The sequence below is a fragment of the Moesziomyces antarcticus genome, assembly GCF_000747765.1.
Source record: "Moesziomyces antarcticus DNA, scaffold: scaffold_v10004, strain JCM 10317, whole genome shotgun sequence".
Lineage (NCBI taxonomy): Eukaryota > Fungi > Basidiomycota > Ustilaginomycetes > Ustilaginales > Ustilaginaceae > Moesziomyces > Moesziomyces antarcticus.
In genome coordinates, this window is record NW_014639006.1 from 437,581 (window position 1) to 457,918 (window position 20,338).

At 59.8% G+C, this 20,338-nt stretch overlaps 5 protein-coding genes across 5 annotated transcripts; 2 read left to right on the top strand and 3 right to left on the bottom strand.

Moving 5' to 3' along the window:
- Window positions 1-450: 450 nt before the first annotated feature.
- Window positions 451-2,271, top strand: PAN0_004c2284 (uncharacterized protein; the record flags this gene model as incomplete). The annotated part of the gene is made up of 1 exon (XM_014802229.1): window positions 451-2,271. One exon carries the CDS (start codon window positions 451-453, stop codon window positions 2,269-2,271), a length of 1,821 nt encoding a protein of 606 aa, XP_014657715.1.
- A 672-nt stretch (window positions 2,272-2,943) lies between these two features.
- Window positions 2,944-7,943, bottom strand: PAN0_004d2285 (uncharacterized protein; the record flags this gene model as incomplete). Its single annotated transcript, XM_014802230.1, has 2 exons — window positions 2,944-7,686; window positions 7,857-7,943. The coding sequence occupies 2 exons, from the start codon at window positions 7,941-7,943 to the stop codon at window positions 2,944-2,946; spliced, it is 4,830 nt and encodes a 1,609-aa protein (XP_014657716.1).
- A 362-nt stretch (window positions 7,944-8,305) lies between these two features.
- Window positions 8,306-9,804, bottom strand: PAN0_004d2286 (TPR-like protein; the record flags this gene model as incomplete). Its single annotated transcript, XM_014802231.1, has 4 exons — window positions 8,306-8,397; window positions 8,469-9,049; window positions 9,168-9,374; window positions 9,707-9,804. The coding sequence occupies 4 exons, from the start codon at window positions 9,802-9,804 to the stop codon at window positions 8,306-8,308; spliced, it is 978 nt and encodes a 325-aa protein (XP_014657717.1).
- Window positions 9,805-10,648: 844 nt separating this feature from the next.
- On the top strand, window positions 10,649-14,345 carry PAN0_004c2287 (malate dehydrogenase (NADP+), variant; the record flags this gene model as incomplete). The annotated part of the gene is made up of 4 exons (XM_014802232.1): window positions 10,649-10,738; window positions 10,821-11,172; window positions 11,695-11,885; window positions 12,402-14,345. The coding sequence occupies 4 exons, from the start codon at window positions 10,649-10,651 to the stop codon at window positions 14,343-14,345; spliced, it is 2,577 nt and encodes an 858-aa protein (XP_014657718.1).
- A 218-nt stretch (window positions 14,346-14,563) lies between these two features.
- PAN0_004d2288 (uncharacterized protein) lies at window positions 14,564-20,242 on the bottom strand (the record flags this gene model as incomplete). The annotated part of the gene is made up of 3 exons (XM_014802233.1): window positions 14,564-15,910; window positions 16,030-16,073; window positions 16,378-20,242. 3 exons carry the CDS (start codon window positions 20,240-20,242, stop codon window positions 14,564-14,566), a joined length of 5,256 nt encoding a protein of 1,751 aa, XP_014657719.1.
- Window positions 20,243-20,338: the final 96 nt, after the last annotated feature.

The window sequence follows — 20,338 nt, forward strand, 5'->3', positions numbered from 1 at the left end:
CCCCCCGCAGCCATCAATCACCATCCGGCGCACTTGCGGGGACAACACTGGGCGTTTCGATTGCCTCGCCCGCACCCCATCCTTCCACCTCGCCATCATCCTCGGGTCGGCTCCTTGCCGTGCATCCCTTCGTTGCCCACCACCATCACCTTGCCCATGCTAGATTGCCAAAATTCACCACACTAGCACGTCGCTTTGCTCAAACGGCCTGCACCTCTCTCATCTGGCCGGTCCAGTCTGGTCCAACACGCCCGTCCTAGCCACCCTCACGCCCAGCTCTGGTGCTGCCACTACCACACACCGCCTCCGACCTCGCCTCAAGCCGTGCTCACCATCACATTCCATCGAACTTCCTTCGTCGCCCCTCTGTCTCTCCCCGGAGCGTTGTAGTTGCCGCAACCCAGCACTCTACATACCGACTAGGACTGCCTCAGGACTTGCTTCGAGCTCATGGGCAAGAGGCGCCTGTCTTCGATTGTCACCACCGTCGTCCGCTCACGCAAGCTCCACCATTCGAACGGAGCTCGCGTGTCTCTCTCTCCCACCACACTAGATCCGAACCCAGATTGCGACACAATCCAAGGCGTCCATCAGGACGTCCCAACCATGGCCACCGGCACTGCAGGCCGCTCTCTTGACGGCCTGGTCAAGGGTGCCGCCATCCCCACCGAATCCTTCTGGTCGGCCGATCTTCCCCTCTGGCGCTCCAGCGAGGCACAGCACTCCGAGGCTGGGCCTTCCCGCTCCTCGTCCATCCATTGCAGGCGCGGCACTTGCACCCCTACCACGCTCACACCACCATCACCCACCGCAAACAAGCTGCTCTCACCACCCTTCGACGTAGTTTCGACACGCCTTGCACCTTCCAACGAAGCGACTCCTCCGACCACTTCCCGCTCAGCTCAGCACTTGGATGGCCAGACTGCCGCCGACTTGGAACGTACCGGCGCATCTTTGCTTTCCGGCCTCCAGATGGCAGGCTTTTCTGCCAGCCCAGAGCAGGTCGCAACATCATCCTCGGCCCGATCTCATCCGTCACACGCTTCTACAATCCCTAGTTCTCTCTCTCTCAATCGGTCCACGGCGATACCAGCTCTGTGGAGCACTCCTTCCTCGCTGCAATCCGACCCCGTCGCGGCCTCACATCCTTCCCGCCCGGCTAGGCCTACGCTCGCACGTCTCAACACGTCAGAGATGCTGCGCACCCAGAACGCATCATCGGCTGCGAGCGGTGCAGTGCCATCCACACCCGCCATCGTCCGCAAGTCGCCGTCGTCTTTAAAGCTCCAGCTCGACACCTCCGTACCGCGTAGGTCGGCTACGCTCAGCAGCTATCCACACGCGGCCAAACCTCGGTTCGCGATACCTACGATGGAGGTCCCTCGCTCGCATCGTTCGGGCAATTCTCACGGTCTCGACGCGCTGATATCAGGCACGTCGGACGCACCCGACCAGCCGCTAAACAGCAATCGAGACGCAGCCTCGACCCTCCAATCGCATCAGCCTCAAAGCGAAGTTATTGGTGAGGATTTTGGCTTTGAAATGTCGACCATCCTGCCCGATTTCCTCTATCTCGGATCCAACGTACAATCCGAGAACGATGTGGCCGAGCTGCAGGCGAAAGGTGTCCATCGCATCCTCAACGTGGCGTGCGAGATCGACGAAAGTGGGCCTCTGCAACTCCGGCAGCGATTCAGGCGCTACCTCAAGCTCCCCATGCTGGACAGCGTCGAGGCGCAAGGAGTACAGGACAACATCAAGCAAGCTTGTGACTTCCTCGACGACGCCCGCTTGCGATCGGAGCCGGTGTACGTGCATTGCAGGGCAGGCAAGTCACGTTCAGTGACCATCGTGATTGCGTATCTCATCCATGCATTGCGGTGGCCGCTTGCACGATCCTACTCATACGTGGTCGAGCGACGAGCAGCCAGCTCACCCAACATCGGCTTCGTCGCAGAATTGATGAAGTTTGAACAAGCCGAGCTCAAGCTAGCCCGGTCTACAGGCATCTATGGCGATGCGCCCGGATCTTCTCCATCTCAAGCTTTCCCTGCGGCATCAGCCGGCTTGCCAGGACCAGCGAGCGTAGGTTCGCAACACGCACAAGCACGTCCGCATCAATCCACGCCTATGCTGGCTCCGCACGGGACGGATACGCCTCGGACGCGCACGTCCCACGACCTCACCGCCCCAGAATCCGATCATATTCGTGGCGGAACAATGTCGCAGTCCTCCCCGGACCTCCCTTCTCTCGCTTTCGGCAGCCATTGAGCAGGAAGCCATGCTCACTGCCGTTCTTCGAAAGCCTACCTGCCAGCTATACATGCCAGCGCACCGATGTACTTTGGACAATCTTTTTCTCGGCTCCATGCATTCACAGAGGCGGTCCTCTGTTGTAATTCTACCTCTTTCATGTTACCATCCACAGCGTCGACGTGTGTTTGCGCACCGTCCCAAATCTGAGTCCGAGATCCGACGCTGGGCCGCAGACAGCCGCGGCCTCCGACACGTCTTCGCCTCTCACCGCGGCGCTCACGCTCACCCCCCCTCGGCCAGATTGAGCTTGTTGGCGGCCGCAGCTGCACCGACGCAGGTGTTCGACAATCCGACGCAGATTCTTTGTCCACAGGATCCCGACGGCAGCGATGAACTCTCACCTCTCCGAGAACGAGCCTGTGGCTGCCGCACAGTCGTGGGCCCGTCTGGGACGTCTGACATTCGCTTCGGTTCGACCCTGCGTATCGTCGTGCAACGGCAATGTGCTGTCCGAAGACGTTTGAAATGCGCTTCATCCGAGGTCTCAGTCACGCTCAACTTTTCATCCGTCACACCGCAACCTCATCGCTTCATCTGACGTCTGCCTAACCTTCTGTTTCTCATCACATTCGCAGCAACGATCACGTGGTGCACGGCAGATATTGCTGGAGCATGGATGGTGCGCGGCTAGCGAAGCGCGCGGCTGGGAGCGACGGCGGTCCGCGGCGCCCGCTTGATGTACGGCAGAGGCGATGCGAGCACCGGTGCGACGCGGCGCGAGACCGACGTTGCCGGCGTGCGCAGGGAGCGCGACCCGTCGTCGGCGTCTCTCGATGTGGTGATGGACGCAGCGCGCGAAGACCCCAGCATCATCTCGCGCAACGGAGGGCGAGCGGATGTCGACGTTGATGCGCCGATGGTGCCTGGGCTCAGGAAAGGCGAGCTGAGCCCGCGCTCGGTCCCGCCGACGCCAATGTCCACAGACGCAGCAGGGCGCCGCCGTGGCGAGGTGAGCGTGTGCACCAGCTGTTCCTGTGCCTCGTGCTGCACTCGCCTCATCTCGCAAGGCGTGAGGTCGTTGTGCTCGTACCGAAGTGCGCTGCTCCGCCCGCCGGCATCGGCGCCAGGATGCACCTCGAGCGCCGACGGCGGGCGCACTCGCCAGGTTGCATTTGCAGCGTCGTCGACGCCGCAAGGCTTGATGAGGACGCGCAACCCGAATTCGAACATGGATCCAGGCGAGCAGTGCGGGGCCATCTTTGGCTCTTGCATCTGAAAGCTGATCTCAAACGCCGGGAATGCTTGGCTTCTCTGGTCGGAATGTCGATCTTGTCCGCAAGTGCAGCGATGCGCGCCCGTGCATCCCTGCCTTCCCGAAAATCGCGCCGAGTCCGCAACGTAATCCTCTTCGTCCATATGACGCTCGTGGCGGTGAGATGAGGTCAAGGGCTCTTCACGGCCGAGGTGCGCCGGATCCCGCTCGTACTGTCGACTGTGCTCTGCATGCAAGCCAGTGTTGTAGCCGGGATCCAGACGATGCGCGCGGCCAGACTGTCGATTCTTGGGCTTGGATCCAAGCAACGTGGGCTTGGAGTGCGTCCGACTCTGTGCGACGTTCTCTTGCGCTCGAAAAGCTTTGCTGGATGAAGACGGTAGGTGCGAGCTTGCTAGGTCCGAGATGCGCGTTTCGTCCGTCAGCGCCGAAGCAGCCGCACGGCTCGTGTTCGGCGTCGACCTTTCCGAGAAGGAGGTGTGAAGAGTGCTGTCACTGCCCCTGACGTCGGCTCTGATGCTGCTATCCAGATTTGTACGCGTGTTCGGAAGCTGCAGCTGCTTGAGGTCGCGGTGCGAGGCTGCTGTCGGCTTCAACCAGGCACCTGGACCGTTATCGTCGCTTCGAGCAACGCTGTCGCCGGATCGTAAAACCTCTATCGACTCGGCAACAAAGTCAGCACCGGGCGCTTGTCGCCGAACCTCAGCAAGAGGTGCCTGGGGTTTACCAAGCGATCGAGGCGAGACAAGGCCCAAAACTTCGTCAGATGACGTGGGCTCTGCTCGAGCAGCCGTTCGCTTTGTGGCAATGTCGCTTCGTCTTGCCTCAAGTGGGATCTGACTAGGGCCTGCGTCAGCCTGACGCCAGGCGTGAATGAGCGAGCTCCGTTGGCCAGCATCGACCCTTTCGACGGCCACCTGGGGACCGAAGACCTCATCGGTTCGTCCGCGCAGCTTGCCTGGCAGAGGCAGGGGAGGAGTTTCGTGCCGAGGCGTGGAATGGACCGTGAAGCCCGACATGCGCCTGAGGGTCATGCGCTTGCATACGGTCACTGAAGCAACTTCTTCCTCCTCACTCGATTGACCAGCATCATCCCAAAGCTTGGCCATTCGCCCAACATGTTCGCCCTGCCGGTCGTGATGGACGGGAAACTGCTCCTCGTCGTCAGCTGGATGCGACCACATTCGCAAAGCGTTGTTAAAATGGCTGGATCGCTTTCTTGGAGGGCCTGGAGAGGACGGATCGAGCGCTGCGGGCTCGTGCTTCGGAGACTTTGCTCTTGCCTTCCTTGTGGCTAGTAGCTCTATGCTTTGTCGCCGGACCTTGACGTCGACGTTCTCTTGGGGCGTGGGAATATGAAGACGACCAGGCACCTTTCGAGGCGGCTTAGAATGATCTTTTTGGCCTTGCGAGCGATGAGAGAAGGACCTCTGCAGCTGTGGTACGAAGGAACTTTCGGATTGGATTCCAGGTAAGGCTCGTCGCCCCTCTTCGGTCGTGATTGTCGCATCGCGCAGCCCCTTCGAGACGTCATTCGTCTTCGCAAAGATGCGCTCCGGACTGGATGATCCGTTCGAGATATTCGTTGATGGCAACGATGACAGCTCGTCCGGTACCGTTGAGGCTAGCAAGCCAGAAAGATCGAGCAATAGGTCCGGCGCATCGCAGTGAGACAGAGAAGCACGAGTTTCAGGTCGAGCTGAGATGACTGAGGCTTCCAGTCGGTCGTGCGACTGATATCCACCAGTGTTGTCGTCCTCGAGATCTTCAGCAGTTTCACGCACCCACGACGCGATTCTTTCGAACGCCAGCTGCCTCTCGCTGTCATCTTCCTCATCCACGTTGTCAGCATCGAGCTCGGCATGGACATCGAGCTGAAGACGGACTGGAGCTGCTTCCTTGCGTACGGCTGAAAGCACAGCAACTGCCTCCAGATCCGAGTCTGCTCCGCGTCGATTGCCGGTACTGTTGGCATCGACGGCTGTCTCGGCAGGAACAGCCTTTACATCGTCTTCTGAGGCAGGAGAGACTGCTTCCGAAGCGGTCCTCCTATCTGGATCATAAGACGGCACGAATGAGTCGGGGCCAGGTTGACTTGGGGAACGAGGTGGCCTTGTTTCGTGGTCGAGACCTTGATTGTCACTAGGATCGCCTTCCTGAGCCGACTGAACAAAGCCGTCCCCGCCATCTCGTAAATGGGAAGAGGACAAGGGAAGCTCCATCGGATGATCCGGATGTTCCACTTGCTGCGAGGCGCCACCCAGTGCGAGCGAATCGGACCTTGTGGGAAGCCGAGCATGTTGGGACAAAGGACCAGATTCAGACTGATCGACTAGGCCGAAATCTGCGTAGGAATCGAACATCGCAAATCCGTCATCTCGAACTGGGCTGGATTCAAGACCGTCGATCGCTGCAGACCGAGTCGCCGGTACCTCCTGATGGACTGATCGGGTCTCGCGTTGCGATGCCGGTTGCGACTGGGTGGTGAGCGAGGGCGTTCCAGGGTCAGGTGACGACTCCCTGAACGCCTGAGGTTTGTCATCAACCTCTTGGCGAGGTGAGTCGTCCTCGTGTGATTCCGGAGCTTCCGATGAACTGGACGGGTGAAGCAGGGGCCAATCGCCTTTATCGTCTTGCTCCACGTCTGTACCGGCTGGTTGCTCGTCTATTACTGACTGCGAAACGGGATGCCCCGCCAGCTCACGTCTTGCAGAGCTTTCGGAGCTCACATCGAAGAGCACGCCGCCTTGTCGACTGAGCCATTGCGATTTTGAGGAAGATGTCAAGCAAGACGATTCGACTGTTCGACCGGAGACTGGCTCTTGATCTCCAATTAGGGTATCCGCTCGATCTGCGATGTTGCCGTCGAACGACTGATTTGCAGGTGGCTCCTGGTAGGGAGGCATTGCTGTTGAGGCTTCTGCGACACGTTCCGGTCGAGTAGGGGCGCCGGTAGACTCTGCACTTGAGCTGGGCAGGGAGTAGAGGTCAAGATATCCTGCTTCGAGAAGCTCCTCTACGGAATCATTGTCCTCGAATGGAAGGGGAGCTGCAGATGATGTTGATGCTTGCGCGTTGAGTCGGACCGAGGACATGGGCAGCTCTCCTGCCCCGAGATTTGAAGAGACAGTCAGAGGAACCAAGGCCGAGCCTATTGCGTCGTCCAGCTTGCCAGATTGGACTCGTTCCCGGTTCGATTGGTCTGCAGATGGCTCATTCTGCGCGAGTGTGTCTGGGGTGTCATCAGCAGACGCTGGCATCTGTTGAGTCGAAGGTGTGACAGTCGAGTGTTGCCCGACGCGCTGCTTCCGATCCAGCTGCTTGCTTGCTGAGGCTATGAGAGGGGATTGAGAATTTAAGGATGCGTGGGAGGATGGGGCGAGTGTCGCTGATGCCTCGTCATTGTGCCCAGCGTCTGGCAATGCTGCCGTGCCCCCGCCGAGGTTTGCAGACCTGCCTTTCACGTCTCCGACTCTTGAAGCGCTCTTGGAGGTGGCATTTGCGGTCTCGGAAAGGCCAGGCCGAGTGTCGGGACCTTTCCGACGGGGGTGAGGATGCCCAACACGCTCAGAGCTAGGGACTGGCTGCATGTGATGGCGTGACGTTGTCGGGATGTCCGGCTTGTTCCGAACGTACGCATCAGAATCGGCACGGCCGACACCTGCCTTCGACTTTGTGGGCGTCCATGTTATGGAGCCGGCTGATCTCTGCTCGGGTGCCTCGCTCCCGGGCGGAAACGAAGTGCTGATTGATGAGCCCGGTAACGGCGACGGCCGCGAAAAGTGCTCGATCGCTTTCGAAACTTTGGTGCCTGCCTTGGCGGCGGACCGAGGCGGCGTTGTTGGGGTGAACGGTGAAGGCGAGCTCGGAAAGGGCGAGGCTCGAAGTCGAGCGGGCACGAAGCCTGATCTGGGAGCGAGGCCTGGCGTGGGCGGTGCTGGCAAGGGAATGATGTGAGTTGTCTGCGCCAACGTCATGCGCGGCACCCTAGAGTTGGTACCGACGAAGAAGTTGGCTGCAGTCTGGGGATGCTTTCGAGCCTTTGCGGCCCGGTCTGCATCCATCTTGACGCTTGCAGTGTACGTCAACGTGGGAGACGCGCGTCGTTCATCTGTATCGATCGATGGGCCCACGACCGTCAAGGCGCAGACACGGTACTGTGGTGCCTCTCAATAATGTGATGATGTGCGATATGTCAAGAGAGTCGGAGGGGGAGAACGAAAACAGGAAACCTTGTTCACCCTGATGCACGCCGAGGTAGCGGGACACGCTCGTGAAACTCTGCAGAAAGTGGCTTCGGCATCGCGCTCGGTGCAAGCTGCATTACCGTAGCGAGTCTGAGGCGCAACTCGTTGAGACAGGCAACAAGCTTGTCTGCAAGTGACAACACCACATCATCTGCAGCAAAGTGCATGGAGAATTCAGTGTGACTTTGAAGAAAAAAGGGACCGAACGATGTGATGAAGTGGTGGGTGCGAGGGTCCGTGTGCAGAGGTGCAGATCGGATGCATGGGGCGTGGCGACTAGGCTGCACGTCCAGTTTGGCGTCGCCCGAATCTCACGGATTCTGCAAGCCACCAGGCAGCAACGCGCGCCGCTCGCCGGCCTGTTATTTTTGGATTTGTGCCAGCCTTCTTCGCTGGCGGCGATTGCCACACCTAGATGGCATCGTGCGCAAACAGAATGGAGGCCGGAGATTGGAGAAGCGGTTCGCTTCAAGTCAAGGCTATGGCCGTGAAGAGCGAGTGTGAAGATTCGCAACACGAGACACCAGGATCATGCCTCTTCGGTCCTGTCCAACTCTCGCTTCCGCTCTTCGGCCTCGAAGGCGTCCACTAGACGCTCGCCCAGTTTGCGAATGACCGGATCTGTTCGTAACAGGCAAAGATAGGTTGTCAGAACCGGAGCGAGGCCAAAAAAACAACCGGAATGCCCTTACCTTCCGGCCTGAGATCGAGGGCTAGGTCGACGTCCCTGGCTGCGAGCTGATTCCTTCCAAGCTCGAGATACGCCTCGGCCCGACGATAGAGCGCCTTGAGATTCTTGGGTGCGAGTGCCAGCGCTTTGGAAGATGCATACACCGCCTTATCCCACTTGTTTTGTTTGAGATAGCAGGCTGCCATGTTGTTGTACACTGCGCTGGTGATGCCGGCAGCACGTTCGTTCTCGGCTTCTGTGGAGCGGGCGCCGTACATGCTGGCAAACGAGTTGATGCCGGCACAGTGAAGCAGCGCCATATGCCATTTGCCGAGTGCCTCTGTCAACTGGCCGTGCTCGTATGCTTGATTGCCCTCGCTCTTGAATCCTTCTGCCTTTCCTAGCTGCTCGTCGATTGGCATGTCCATTCTCGAGGACGAAGCAGAAGTCGCCTCGAAAGAACGGCAGACTACATCAGCAGCAGTGGGCGCCGACTCGCTCATCTCTTGAATCGATCGACCGGCGATCAGCTCAGGCCTCTCCGCGTTGACTCCACGAAAGTACGAAGGTGGTTTGCACCAACGCTTGTATCGTAATTCTGTCCTGGGAAGAAGTGGCTCGAGCACCAAAAAAGGAAGAAAACTTGGCCGAGATCCGGTTTCTGCTTTCCCGATCCGCGAGCTGTTCTCTCCTGGGCCTTCCATCCGGCCCTCCCCTGAACCTCTTGCTCGGCGTCAAGTCTCCACGGGTCGATGCGGAAGGGTGCTTCTCAGCCTTTTGTCCGTCGCGATCGAATGCTAGCGCCGATGGCAGCGTAACAGGCCCGGATGGAGGCTTGCATTCACGTGGCGGCGAGACTTGGCGTGTCGGGTTGCAGGGCGAGGCGAGGCGAGCCGTGGCACGGCGTAAGACGGGTGACTCGGTCGATCTAGGCGAGATTAGATTGCAAGGCCGTGCATAATCGCCCTCGTCGGGCGGGCGGAGAGGCTCACGAAGGCACCATCAACGCCTTCGCCGCCTTTCACGCCCGAGTTGTGTCTTGCATGCAGGGGCAGGATGCTCTCGCACCGCTTGCACTCGCCAACATGCTACGGGAAGCTTCGCGATGCCTAGACTGCAGCGCGGCCAAGTGCCGCCGCCCGTGCCCGTCCGCTCGCTCTTGCACGTTTTCTGACTTACCCCGCATTCGCATCGATGCAGGGTCGTGGCATGGCTACATCACCTCAGAGATGGTGCAGGCGCATGTCGATGAATTGACACCCGCTTGGTACGTCGACGATCGCGACTCCTGCATGAAGTTCCTCGTCATTGAGGTCACGCGGCAGACGATCACACCCCGCATCAACGTCTTTCAGCATTGTGGAATCTGCAGCATCTTCAGTCCCCCGATGAGCTTCTTTCGGATGGCGCTACAAGAAGGGCACAGGGATAGTTCCGACGAAGTGAAGCACAGTTCATCGACCGTAGCCGCTCGGAGCGCGCAGATACGTATCGTGAGATCGGGCGGATGCTGGAGGGCAAAGGTTCTAGGTGTGTTGCGACTGACGCGGCTGGGGCGACAGGTCAAGATGCTTTCGGTGTCAGACGTCGATCCGTCTCAGGGCAGCGCTTGTGCTCAACAGTCATGGGCCGTGCAGCAGGCTTTGGTGACTCGTGCTAAGACTCCGCGAAAACACAGGTGCAAGGGAGAGAGGGGCGAAACCCTCGTTCCTCATTCCGCCTCCGAGCAAGCACCCGGAAGCTCCCGGAAGTGAGCCGTGGCGCTTGCAGCGGGAAGAATGATTTTGGGATTTAATTTTTATTTTTAATAACCAATCTTTCTTTTTGAAGCAACACCCATCACTCGTGTGGTGGACGAGACGAAGCTGAAGCGATGCCCTTTGCCTGTCTTATCGGTCGGCATCTCCGATCTGGAGCCCAGGCACATCGGAGGTTTTTGGGTGTGATGATGGGGTGGTTCCCCCATAGTCGAAGGGCAGGAGAATGCCGGATCGAGGCCCATCAAGAGTAGACACAACAGGGAAGCTTTGGCTTTTGGTGCAATTTTGCTTTTTTGAGAAAAAAAAATAAAACATATGGATGTGATGCAGGCATTCGGCTCGGTTGGTGTTGGGGGAGAGTCGAGTTTGAGGTTGCCGACCCTCACGACCCTGGGGCTCCCAAACCGGCTGCCTCTCCCACACGACCGGTCGACGACAACCAATGGCTTGCACTGGAGCTGTCAGCGCCCGCCGGTGCGCTCAGGCCATCTGCCTCCGCCGCGAGCTCCTCCATGCAGCCATCCCTTCGGGAGTGTGCAACGTTCGTCCTTATAAGACCAAGCGTTCTTCGGGCCTCTGCAGTGAGCTGTCTATCCCACTTCCTTTCCGCTCAGATTGCCTGTCCAGCCGTAGCCTTCAATCTGCTGACCACCTGCGACTTCAAAGCTTCCATCTTTGTGGCCTTGATCTGTGTCTTCGTCTGCACATTCGCCCCTCAGCTCTTCCTCGATCCTTGCTCACAGGCTGAACCTGTAACGCTCGATAAAATCTCGCTATTGACCAAGATGGCTCCCTCTGTGTCCGACGTGCGGCCCAGCGCCACTTCTGCACCGGTCAGCAAGCTTGCTCAGACCACCCCGGACGACAAGACGACCGAAGACCCGCGCGACGACAACCTCCGTCGCGCCATTGCATCTCACACTTTTGGCGGTGCTGCCAACCTGCGAGACGTCTTTACCAACCAAGGTGAGTAATGGCCCTGTCTCGTCTTCTTCCATTTCTGTTCTGTTTCCCGCTTTGGTCTTCGATCCGGCACGAGAAGGGCGCTAGCAAAGGTGCGCTCGGCTGTTGCTGCTCGAATTGGTGGCCGGTCCGGTCAACCGATGCTCTTTCGGCGTGCCAGCCCTCGGCGAATTGCTCATCCCGCGAGCCGTCATGCGACCTGTGCTGCACCTGGCAGCGTCTAGACGTCCGAACTCCTCCGCCGGGGACGACCGGAAGCAGAGATGCAGATGTTCAGCAAGGTCATTGGACGTGCACAGTCAAGTGGGGCGCATGCATGAAGGTGCATGCTCGCTCGTCATGACATGCAGTTCAGTCTGCCTTCTTGCCTAAAAGTTTCCGGCCACCCCCACCTTGCCGCGGCTGCACGCGTTTTTTGTGGGGATGCTCGGCAGGGGGAAAAATTGGGCGGTGGGTCTGATTGGGTCTCGCCTTGGACATTCGCCGGTCAATACTGTACTTCTTTTGACACGGCGTTCTTCGAAGCACCCGGCATGGCCCTTGCGCAGTCGTATTCGTGCCCGGCATCCCAAAAGAACTCTGCTCTGGCACGTCCCCAAGCTGCATGTCGGAAGCAAACATTTGCGCCGACGGTCGGAAGTTGGCTCGGAGGCGGGCCCAACAAGGGCGCGCTTTTCGAGGTTATCTCTCCCCTCTTTCTCGAGGCTCGAGATGAGGTGCGTGGGTCGCCCGACTCGGCCCACATCTGTGATGTCGTATCGTGTCGAGTGGCGTCACCCAACCCCAAAATTCCCCTAGGCACAACCGACGGTCTGCCATCGTGACCTGACGTTGCTTGGCTCGGATGATTGGGGCTCGGACGTGCCGAAGTGCAGGAATGTCGCTGTAGCTTTTTTGTTGGAATTCTGGCGAGTCAAATTCGCGTGGCCATGGGACACGCGACTTTGCCCGAGAAGGTCACAAGCTCCGTCGAGTCAGATCGCGCCTGGATTTGCTTGCTCCCACGCCTCTCTCCCGCTTCCCACCCGCTCTGCAATTTCCCTCTTTTTCTCCTTAAATCGGGAATTTCCCCCGCCTCGGGTTAAAATCCTCCTCCCTCGAGGCCGCCTTGATTTGCCGCTCCCGAGTCACGCCCAGGCCTTTCCGACCCCGCCTGGGACGCAGCGTGAAAGACCCTGACTTGCCAGTCGACCCGAGACCCGGCGGCCTTGCGATCTTCTCGACTCAAATAGCCGGCTAGCTCTTCCGCTTTACCGGCTTGCCTCTTGCTATCCACCCACACCATCCTTGTTCATAGAATGCTTTCGTCGCCATCTCGTTCCCTAAGTCGTGGCCTGCGCCGCGCCGCGGCCCAGCGCAGTCATGCCGAGGCCAGAGGGGGCCCATCCGTACCGCGACCGACAGCATCGACCTCGTACCGTTCCACGTCCCCAAGACGCTCGTCTCCGGCTTCCGCAGTCTCGTTCTCCACGTCACCATCTCGCTCAGATCGTCTCGCTGACCATCGCATCATCTCGGATCCGTTCCCAAATCAAGACACCGGCTTTTCCTACGAGAAGCGCGACCAGCTGGGCCTGCGCGGCCTCCTTCCTCCGGCCAAGCAGAGCCTCAATACCCAGGTCCTCCGCGTTCTGCACCAGCTCCGCAGCAAGTCCACACCGCTCGAGAAGCACGTGATGCTCGCCTCGCTGCGACAGACCAACACTCGTCTCTATTACGCCACCATCCTGGCCAACAAGGAGGAGATCCTCCCTCTCATCTACACGCCCACCGTCGGAGAGGCGTGCCAGAAGTTTTCGCACATCTACCGCCGTCCCGAGGGCCTGTCGATCTCGCTCGAGGACAAGGGCAAGATCGCCAGCATTGTCGAGAACTGGCCCGTGCCTGCGGGTGCGCCGCGCATTGCTGTCGTCACCGACGGCTCGCGCATCCTCGGTCTCGGCGACCTCGGATGGAACGGCCAGGGCATCTCGATCGGCAAGCTCTCGCTCTACGTCGCCGGTGCCGGTATCCATCCAAGAGCCACCCTGCCCATCGTGGTCGACCTCGGCACGAACAACAAGAAGATGCTCGAGGACCCGCTCTACCTCGGCCTGCGCCGCGAGCGCGCTTCGACCGAGGAGTACATCGAGTTCATGGACGAGGTCATGGATGCCCTTCACACCAAGTACCCCAACCTCATCATCCAGTTCGAGGACTTCACGTCCGAGAACGCCTTCCGCTTCCTTGAGCGCTACCAGGACAAGTACCCCATGTTCAACGACGACATCCAGGGTACTGGTAGCGTCATTCTCGCCGGTTTCACCAACGCCGCGCGCATTGCATCCAAGGAGAGCGGCCGTCCTCTGCACGACCACTGCATCCTGATGGCTGGCGCCGGCTCGGCTGCCGTCGGCGTGGGCAAGCAGCTCATGTCGTTCTTTACGCGCCAGGGCCTGTCCGAGGACGAGGCGCGCTCGCGCATCTACATCACCGACTCCAAGGGTCTGGTGACTGCCGACCGCGGCGACAAGCTGCCGGAGCACAAGGTCTTCTTCGCGCGCGACGACAACGCGGGCAGGCAGATCAAGGACCTCGCCGAGATTATCGACTATGTCAAGCCGACGGCGATCCTGGGTCTGTCGACGGTCAAGGGCACGTTTGACGAGACGGTGATCCGCAAGATGGCTACGCTCAACAAGAGGCCCATCATCTTCCCGCTGTCGAACCCGACGGACAACTCGGAGTGCACGTTCGAGGAGGCGGTCAAGTTCACCGAAGGCCGCGTGCTGTTTGCTGCCGGCTCGCCGTTCCCCGAGATTGAGGCGGGCCAGTCGCCGACGGGCAAGCGCATGATTCCGGGCCAGGGCAACAACTTCCTGGTCTTCCCCGGTATCGGTCTGTGCGCTGCCCTGTGCAAGGCATCGCGCGTGACCAACGAGATGATCACCGAGTCGGCGCTCGCGCTCTCGGATGCGCTCAACGACGAGGAGCGTGCCGAGGGCAGACTGTACCCGAACACGGAGCGCATCCGTGAGATCTCGCGCGACATTGCCGTGCGCTGCATCCAGATGGCCAACAAGCAGGGCGTCACGCGCGACAACGGCAAGACCGCCGCCATGGACGAGGAGCAGCTCCGCGACTGGGTCCAGGGCGAGATGTGGACCCCCGTCTACGGCACCCACGAAGACGCCTAGATCTTCTTCGCTTCAGCTTGTATCTTGTTGTGGACATTCTGTTGTGGGTTTCGTTTGGTCAAAGCTGCCACGCAGCTGTCACTCAGTCTGCCTTTTCCCGTTGTCGTGCTCTCAAAAGTCAGCAAAATTTCATGATGCCGCATTCGTGTTTGCTCGTTTCCAGTGCGCTCGCTATGTGCAGTTTGTGCGGGGTGGGTATCGTGCGAGATGCGGGATGATTAGATGGCTACCCCGACGTGTGTTGTCGAAGTCGGAGTGTGCAGAGGCTGCGACCAGGGATCAGGATGCGCATGGAAGCTGGACATGAGCGCCGAGTGTCGTCGCGAAAGGGTCTCTTCGTCTTCGTCTTCCTCGACGATGCGGTCGATGGCGTATGCGGTTGTGCCCGAGCGCGCAAGTGTTGCATGCAGCGCTGGGTCCGACTGGGAGGCAGTGGGATAAAGTGGCGGGACGGGCTTTCGTGACACAATGGCATAACGCTTGCTGCTGCGGCGCGGTGGAGGTTGGGGCGTCTCCTGCGGTGTCTCGGCTCGGATACGCAGCTCGGCGTGCGACGACGTACGTGCAGGCAGCACCACCGCTTCCCTATGGTCGGTGCGCGGTGGTGGGGCGGATGTCGTCGCAATATGCTTGCTGCGTCGTCTTCGGACCAGATCCGACAACGAGCGCGAGCGGCCGACCTCAGCTGCTCCATTCGCTGCTCGCGGGGGTGGCGAGGACCCTTGTGCGGAGCTCGACGTAGTTTGAGTGGACTGGCTGAATTCCGACTGCGAGCTCGAGCGGTTGGATCGACCAAATGCCCAGAAGCCGCCACTTCTCTTGTCTCCATCCCGATCCGATGCGCCTGCGAGCGCGCGCAGCGACAGGGATCGTACCGGCCTCCCAAAACGCGGCTTGTCCATCTCGAGGAACGAATGCAGCTCCTCCTGCCCAGCTTCCTGTGTCAAATGCGTGCTGCGTTCGCTGCGTTCTGTTTCTTGCTGTGTATTCGGCTCGAGCGGATGATCACAGCCCAGCTCGCAGCAAATGCAAGGACACCCGTCTTCGCCACTTGCCGTCTTGAGGCCAGGTGGATCTGGGAATCGCGTGAGCTTCGTCAGGGTCGTGAATACGTCGTCCCTGATCTTGCCCGTCGGGTCATAGTTCGCCGTGAACTTCTTCGCCAACAGCTCGTATAGCTCCGCCTGGTGCCTTTGCAGCACCGCCTCTCTCTCTTCTTTGCCAAGAGGTGCGTGTTCTGATTGGAGAGCCGCTGCGCGTGGAGTAGAGCGTGCGAGTGTCGCGGTCGGTGGTAGGATGGTATCGATGATGACGCGGTCGCGCGTGATGCTCACCGCCGTATGGATCTCAGACGTAGGCACAAAGCTCACTAGTGTGGGCTTTTCCAACACCAATGCCGTTCCGTGACGTGTGGTCGTTGTGGTTTCGTACTCAACCGGCGATGATGGACGAGAACCAACCGTACTTCCTTCCGATTCGCTGCCGGCATTGAGATCAGGTACCGTTCGGTACGACGAAGTTGGCGAGATCGTTTCCATCTCGACGTGCATAGCGAATGTCCAACGCTGGGCAAGGAGAGTAGTGAACGTTGCGAAGGAAGGGACGCATGCAAGGTGCCATGCACAACCCTAGGCACCAAAGCCGGGTGCGTGCTAGCTGCCAGGGGTTGCGAGCAAATTCGCACGGTGCGTGTGGAGGCGACTTGCTGCTCAGCACTTCCCGCTGCGGCTACACAGCTGTCATGCGCTGTCACACGCCATGACGCCGCTGTTTCACCTTATCTGCACTTTTTTAAGAAGCCAGGAATGCGCCCGTCCGATGCCCGATTCTTGCATTTCCGTGCCGTCATCGACCCGTCAGCACCAAGCTCCGCCGCCGCCCCACCCAACCATCTCGACCGGCCATCTTCACAAATCTCGTTCATATCGCCGTATCATGACCCGTGTCGGCCACACAGACTAGACTCATTGTGAGCGTGACCGGTGTTCTGATTTCGTTAGCACTGTCCAGAAAGCATGGGTTCAGAGCCCACCCGTGGCGCTGGGAGGGCGATTACGCGCCTCAGCTGCGCTGTTGACCGAGATGTGGGAGCTTGCCGACTCAGTGGACGCTCCGACCGCCACTGAGGAGCCCGTGCCGCCATATGGTAGTGAGCTGCGCAGGCGTGCGCCGAACTTGTCATTGCGCTGACGCGCGTGCATTTGCGCCACGGCCGTTTGCATTGGTTCGGGCGCAGTCGACATCGAGGTCGCGGCCAGAGGCTCGCTCAGACGGCCAGAAACACCGGTTCGGCTGCCGCCAGGTCGCGCAGCGCTGGTGTTGGCCATGCTGCCGCCATTGACGCTACTCCATCTTGCTTGCCTCGTCACTCTTGTCCCATCAGTACGGCCATCGATACGGGCCGCCCCGACTTCATGGGTCGACCTCGAGCTTGCACCAACGCTCGAGTCTGCAGAGGCGGCAGAGGTGCTGTGAGAGGCACGGTGCAACGATGCAGCCACTTGAACATCGCTACGTCCGCCCGGTCTATCAGAGCCGAGACCCCGGCCATGTGCGGAAGCAGTTCCCTTTTTGCTTCCGGTGTGCGGAGCTGCAAGTGCCCGGCCGGGCTCGATGCGGTCGCCCCAGTACGTGAACGACAGTTTCGTCGAGCGAACATACTTGTCCGACCCTGCCTGACCACCCACACCCTCGCTACTGTCCGATGAAGCGCTGCTGGTCGCACTGCTCCCGTCATCGCAGCTGATACTCGCACCGTCATCGTCTTCGCCGGCCTCGTCGAACTCTTCGTCGACTTCGTGCGACGTCGGAAGCCCATCCAGGCCTCCTTCCTTGGAGGCGAACATCTGCCGCGTTGCGGCGTTGCGCCAAGCCACCACCGAGATAAAGCGATACAGGTTGCGTGTCTTGGCGCGCAGAGTTGTGCTACGCAGGGCCTTCAGACGTTCCCGACTGTCCTTGCTACTAGCCGCAAAGTCAGTCAACTCGCTTGTGGTTGTATCGTCGTCGGCAGTGCGCAGCGCGGCGGTGCTGACCATGGGCAAAGCCGTCACGCCAATGCGCTGGCACTTGATCTCGACGTCCGAGAAGCGCACCAGCCACAGGTCCTTCTTGCTTCCCATCGTCGGCGCTTTCGAAGACCCTCCGCCGCCCTGTTCTGCCGACAGGAAGTCGGAAAGCCGGCGGTAGGATCGCTTGTTCCGCAGGGCCGCACGTAGCCCAGATTGGCTCGAGTTGCCCCTTCGTCCGCTGCGGAGGCCTGAGCCTTCGCTGCCGCTCTCCGCGCCCTCACTGTCCGAGGCGTTGGCGTCGCTACGCCCATCCTTGGGAGCCGATTCGGATAGCGTCCTCCGAGCACTTTCGTCGTACAATGCGCATTCTTCGATGAGAACGCGATCGGGTCGAGGTCGAAGCACGACACGGTCAGTGATGCCGTCAATGCGGGCGAAGACATCGCGCGCCTTGTCCCTCTCCTCGGCCGTGACCTTTTCGTCCTCGATCGAGCGCACTAGCCGCTCAACTTCAACTACCATGCCGACCGTGCTTTCGAACTCGTGTGTTGAAGGATCCGTGTGGAAGAGCAGATTCTGAAACAGCAGGGGATACTTGAGCAGCCGCTGGAATGGCATCGAGGCGAAGATGGAGAGCCCAGCATAGCCTTGCTCGGCAGCGCACGCTTCGAGGGCTGCCACGGTTCGTCCGAGGCCGACGGTGTTGCTGAGACGCTCCTTCTTGAGCCGCTTGCCTCGAAACGCGCGTTCCATGAGGGCTGCCTCTTCCAGCTCCTCCATCGCCCTCTGCAGATGGCAAACATAGCTGGCGTAGTGCTCGAGGATGTGCGAGTGTTTCATGAAGACATCGGCCAAGCTGCGGACCAAAGGCCACTGCTCTTCGTATCTCGCCTTGAGCGCATCCGAAAGAAGACCGTGCGCTTCAGTGAGACCCTCGGACATGGCGACCAGCACTTCACGCAGCGAAGGAGGCAGCGGAACCGTCAGACGAAGCGGATTTGCATCACCACCAGCCTTGGACGAGAGGCCACGAAGCTTCTGCGCCCTCGAGATCTTGTCCTTGCTCTTGGTCGCCGTGGAAATGTTCATGTAGGCGGGGGCGCTTCGATCGCGAGTGGCTGTCGTACCGAGACCCAGGCCGAGTCCATACGCAGCTTCAGAGCGCTTTTGCGTTTGGCCGCCATGTGCGGCAAGCTGACCGGCAGCGTTGATGTTGCTGACACCCATCGAGTACGGGCTCCGTGCGCCGGCTGCCTTGTGTGTATCCCATTGCGCTAGGATGCTTTTGGAGGATGTGTCTGTCAGGCCGCCGCCCGCATTGCCCGCAGATACGTTGGACATGAAGCGAGCAGCGATTGGAAGCTCTGCGCTCGAGGTGATGGCGGGAGTCGGTCTCGCTGCCGACGGATCTTCCCACAACGCCGCATTGGACCTAAATTGCGATTCGTTCACATCGACTGGCGAGGATACGGAGGGCGGATGCACTGGCGGGAGCACGCGCTCAAGATCAAAATGCTCGGGGTTGATGAGGGCGTCGATGTAGAGATCCTTGACCTTTTCCAGCTCCATCACGTATCGCTCCTCGCTCGCCACAATCTCCCACAGCACTTCCTGTCGTGTTCGCTCGCGCGGGCCAAGATTACGGACGAGCTCCTCGTTGGTCATCTCGCTCCATGTCGGGAATCCGAAAGATCGAAGAGCTGGGCTGGCGGAGGGAGGGAAGATGACGGGTTCGCCAGGGGCAGTCGGTGAGTGTGGATCGACGCTGTTGCGGCGACTTGTGGGGCGGCTGCTGTTGGAACCAGAGTAGCTTTTGCGCATGGATAGCGATGTGCGCGTGGGAAATTGGAAGGGACCCGTTGCAGGCGAATGCAAGTCGATGCTGGCGATAGGAGACGCGCTAATGCCTGGTGCCAAGTCGAAGGAGCCCCCTCGAGCCATGGACCGTGATGAGGTATCGGCGTTCTGGCTCTGGCTCTGGATGCCATTATTGGTCAAGGCCATGGAAGCAAGTGAAGCGCCTCCATCGCGGGATACGGGAGTGCTCGAATAGGAGTAGCTGCGACGAGAGGTCGAGCGCATCGACGAAGAAATCCTGGATTTAGACGATCGTGTTTGGACTGACGTTCCTCTGTCACGGAGATTGGTCGAGACATTTGGAGCGGGTGGATGACTGGTGTCGCTGGAAGCCGATCTTGTCCAGGTACGTGCTCTTGCCTGGCTGGCAGCCGTTGGCCGAGCGAAGTTGCCGGGTGTAGCGAAGGCATTGTTGTCTTTGGAGTTGGTGCGAGACAAGGGCTGTGACGCTGCTGTGCGGTGCGAGGTGCCGATGTGTGCCGGCGACGTGGACCGCTGCTTCTGTGGCGAAGGAGCGAAAGCAACCGTCTTGATCGCATGTGCATTGTGACCGTTCGAGCTGGCCTCCGTAAAGTCCGTCCTTTTTGTTAGAGATGTAGAACCAGAAGGGTCGAAGGCGGTGTCGGATTGAAAGATTCGGGTTCCCGATGGCAGGTCCGCTGAAGCCGGCAGACTGGAGCCGGGGATCCGTTTTGGTACAGAGGCGGTGCCGGGGCCGGATGATGAGGATGGTTGAAACGGAGGGTGAGCTTGACCGGCAATCGGAAGATCTGGGGCGGGGGCAGGTATCGCAAGTTGAGGAGCTGTCGAAGTGCCGGCGGAAGATGGCAGGGCAGTCACACCCTCGAACTTGGCGACAAGCGCTCTTGTTCGGCCGATGGAATTGAATGGCGAAGCGATGGCTGGCGCTGCCTTGACGGCAGGCGAGTAGAGGTCGTGCTTCTCGGAGCGGTCGAAGCTTGGCTCCTGGCTCGGCTTTGCGGGCGTGACGGGACCAGCCGCGGAGAAGCGTGAGAAGAACTTCTTCATGGCGAGTCGGCGTAGCGCAAGGTTCGACAGAGCTGAAGGAAGAAGCAAGCGTGGCAGCGAGGATGCGCTTCCGCTATCGTCTCCTGCTCATGGTCG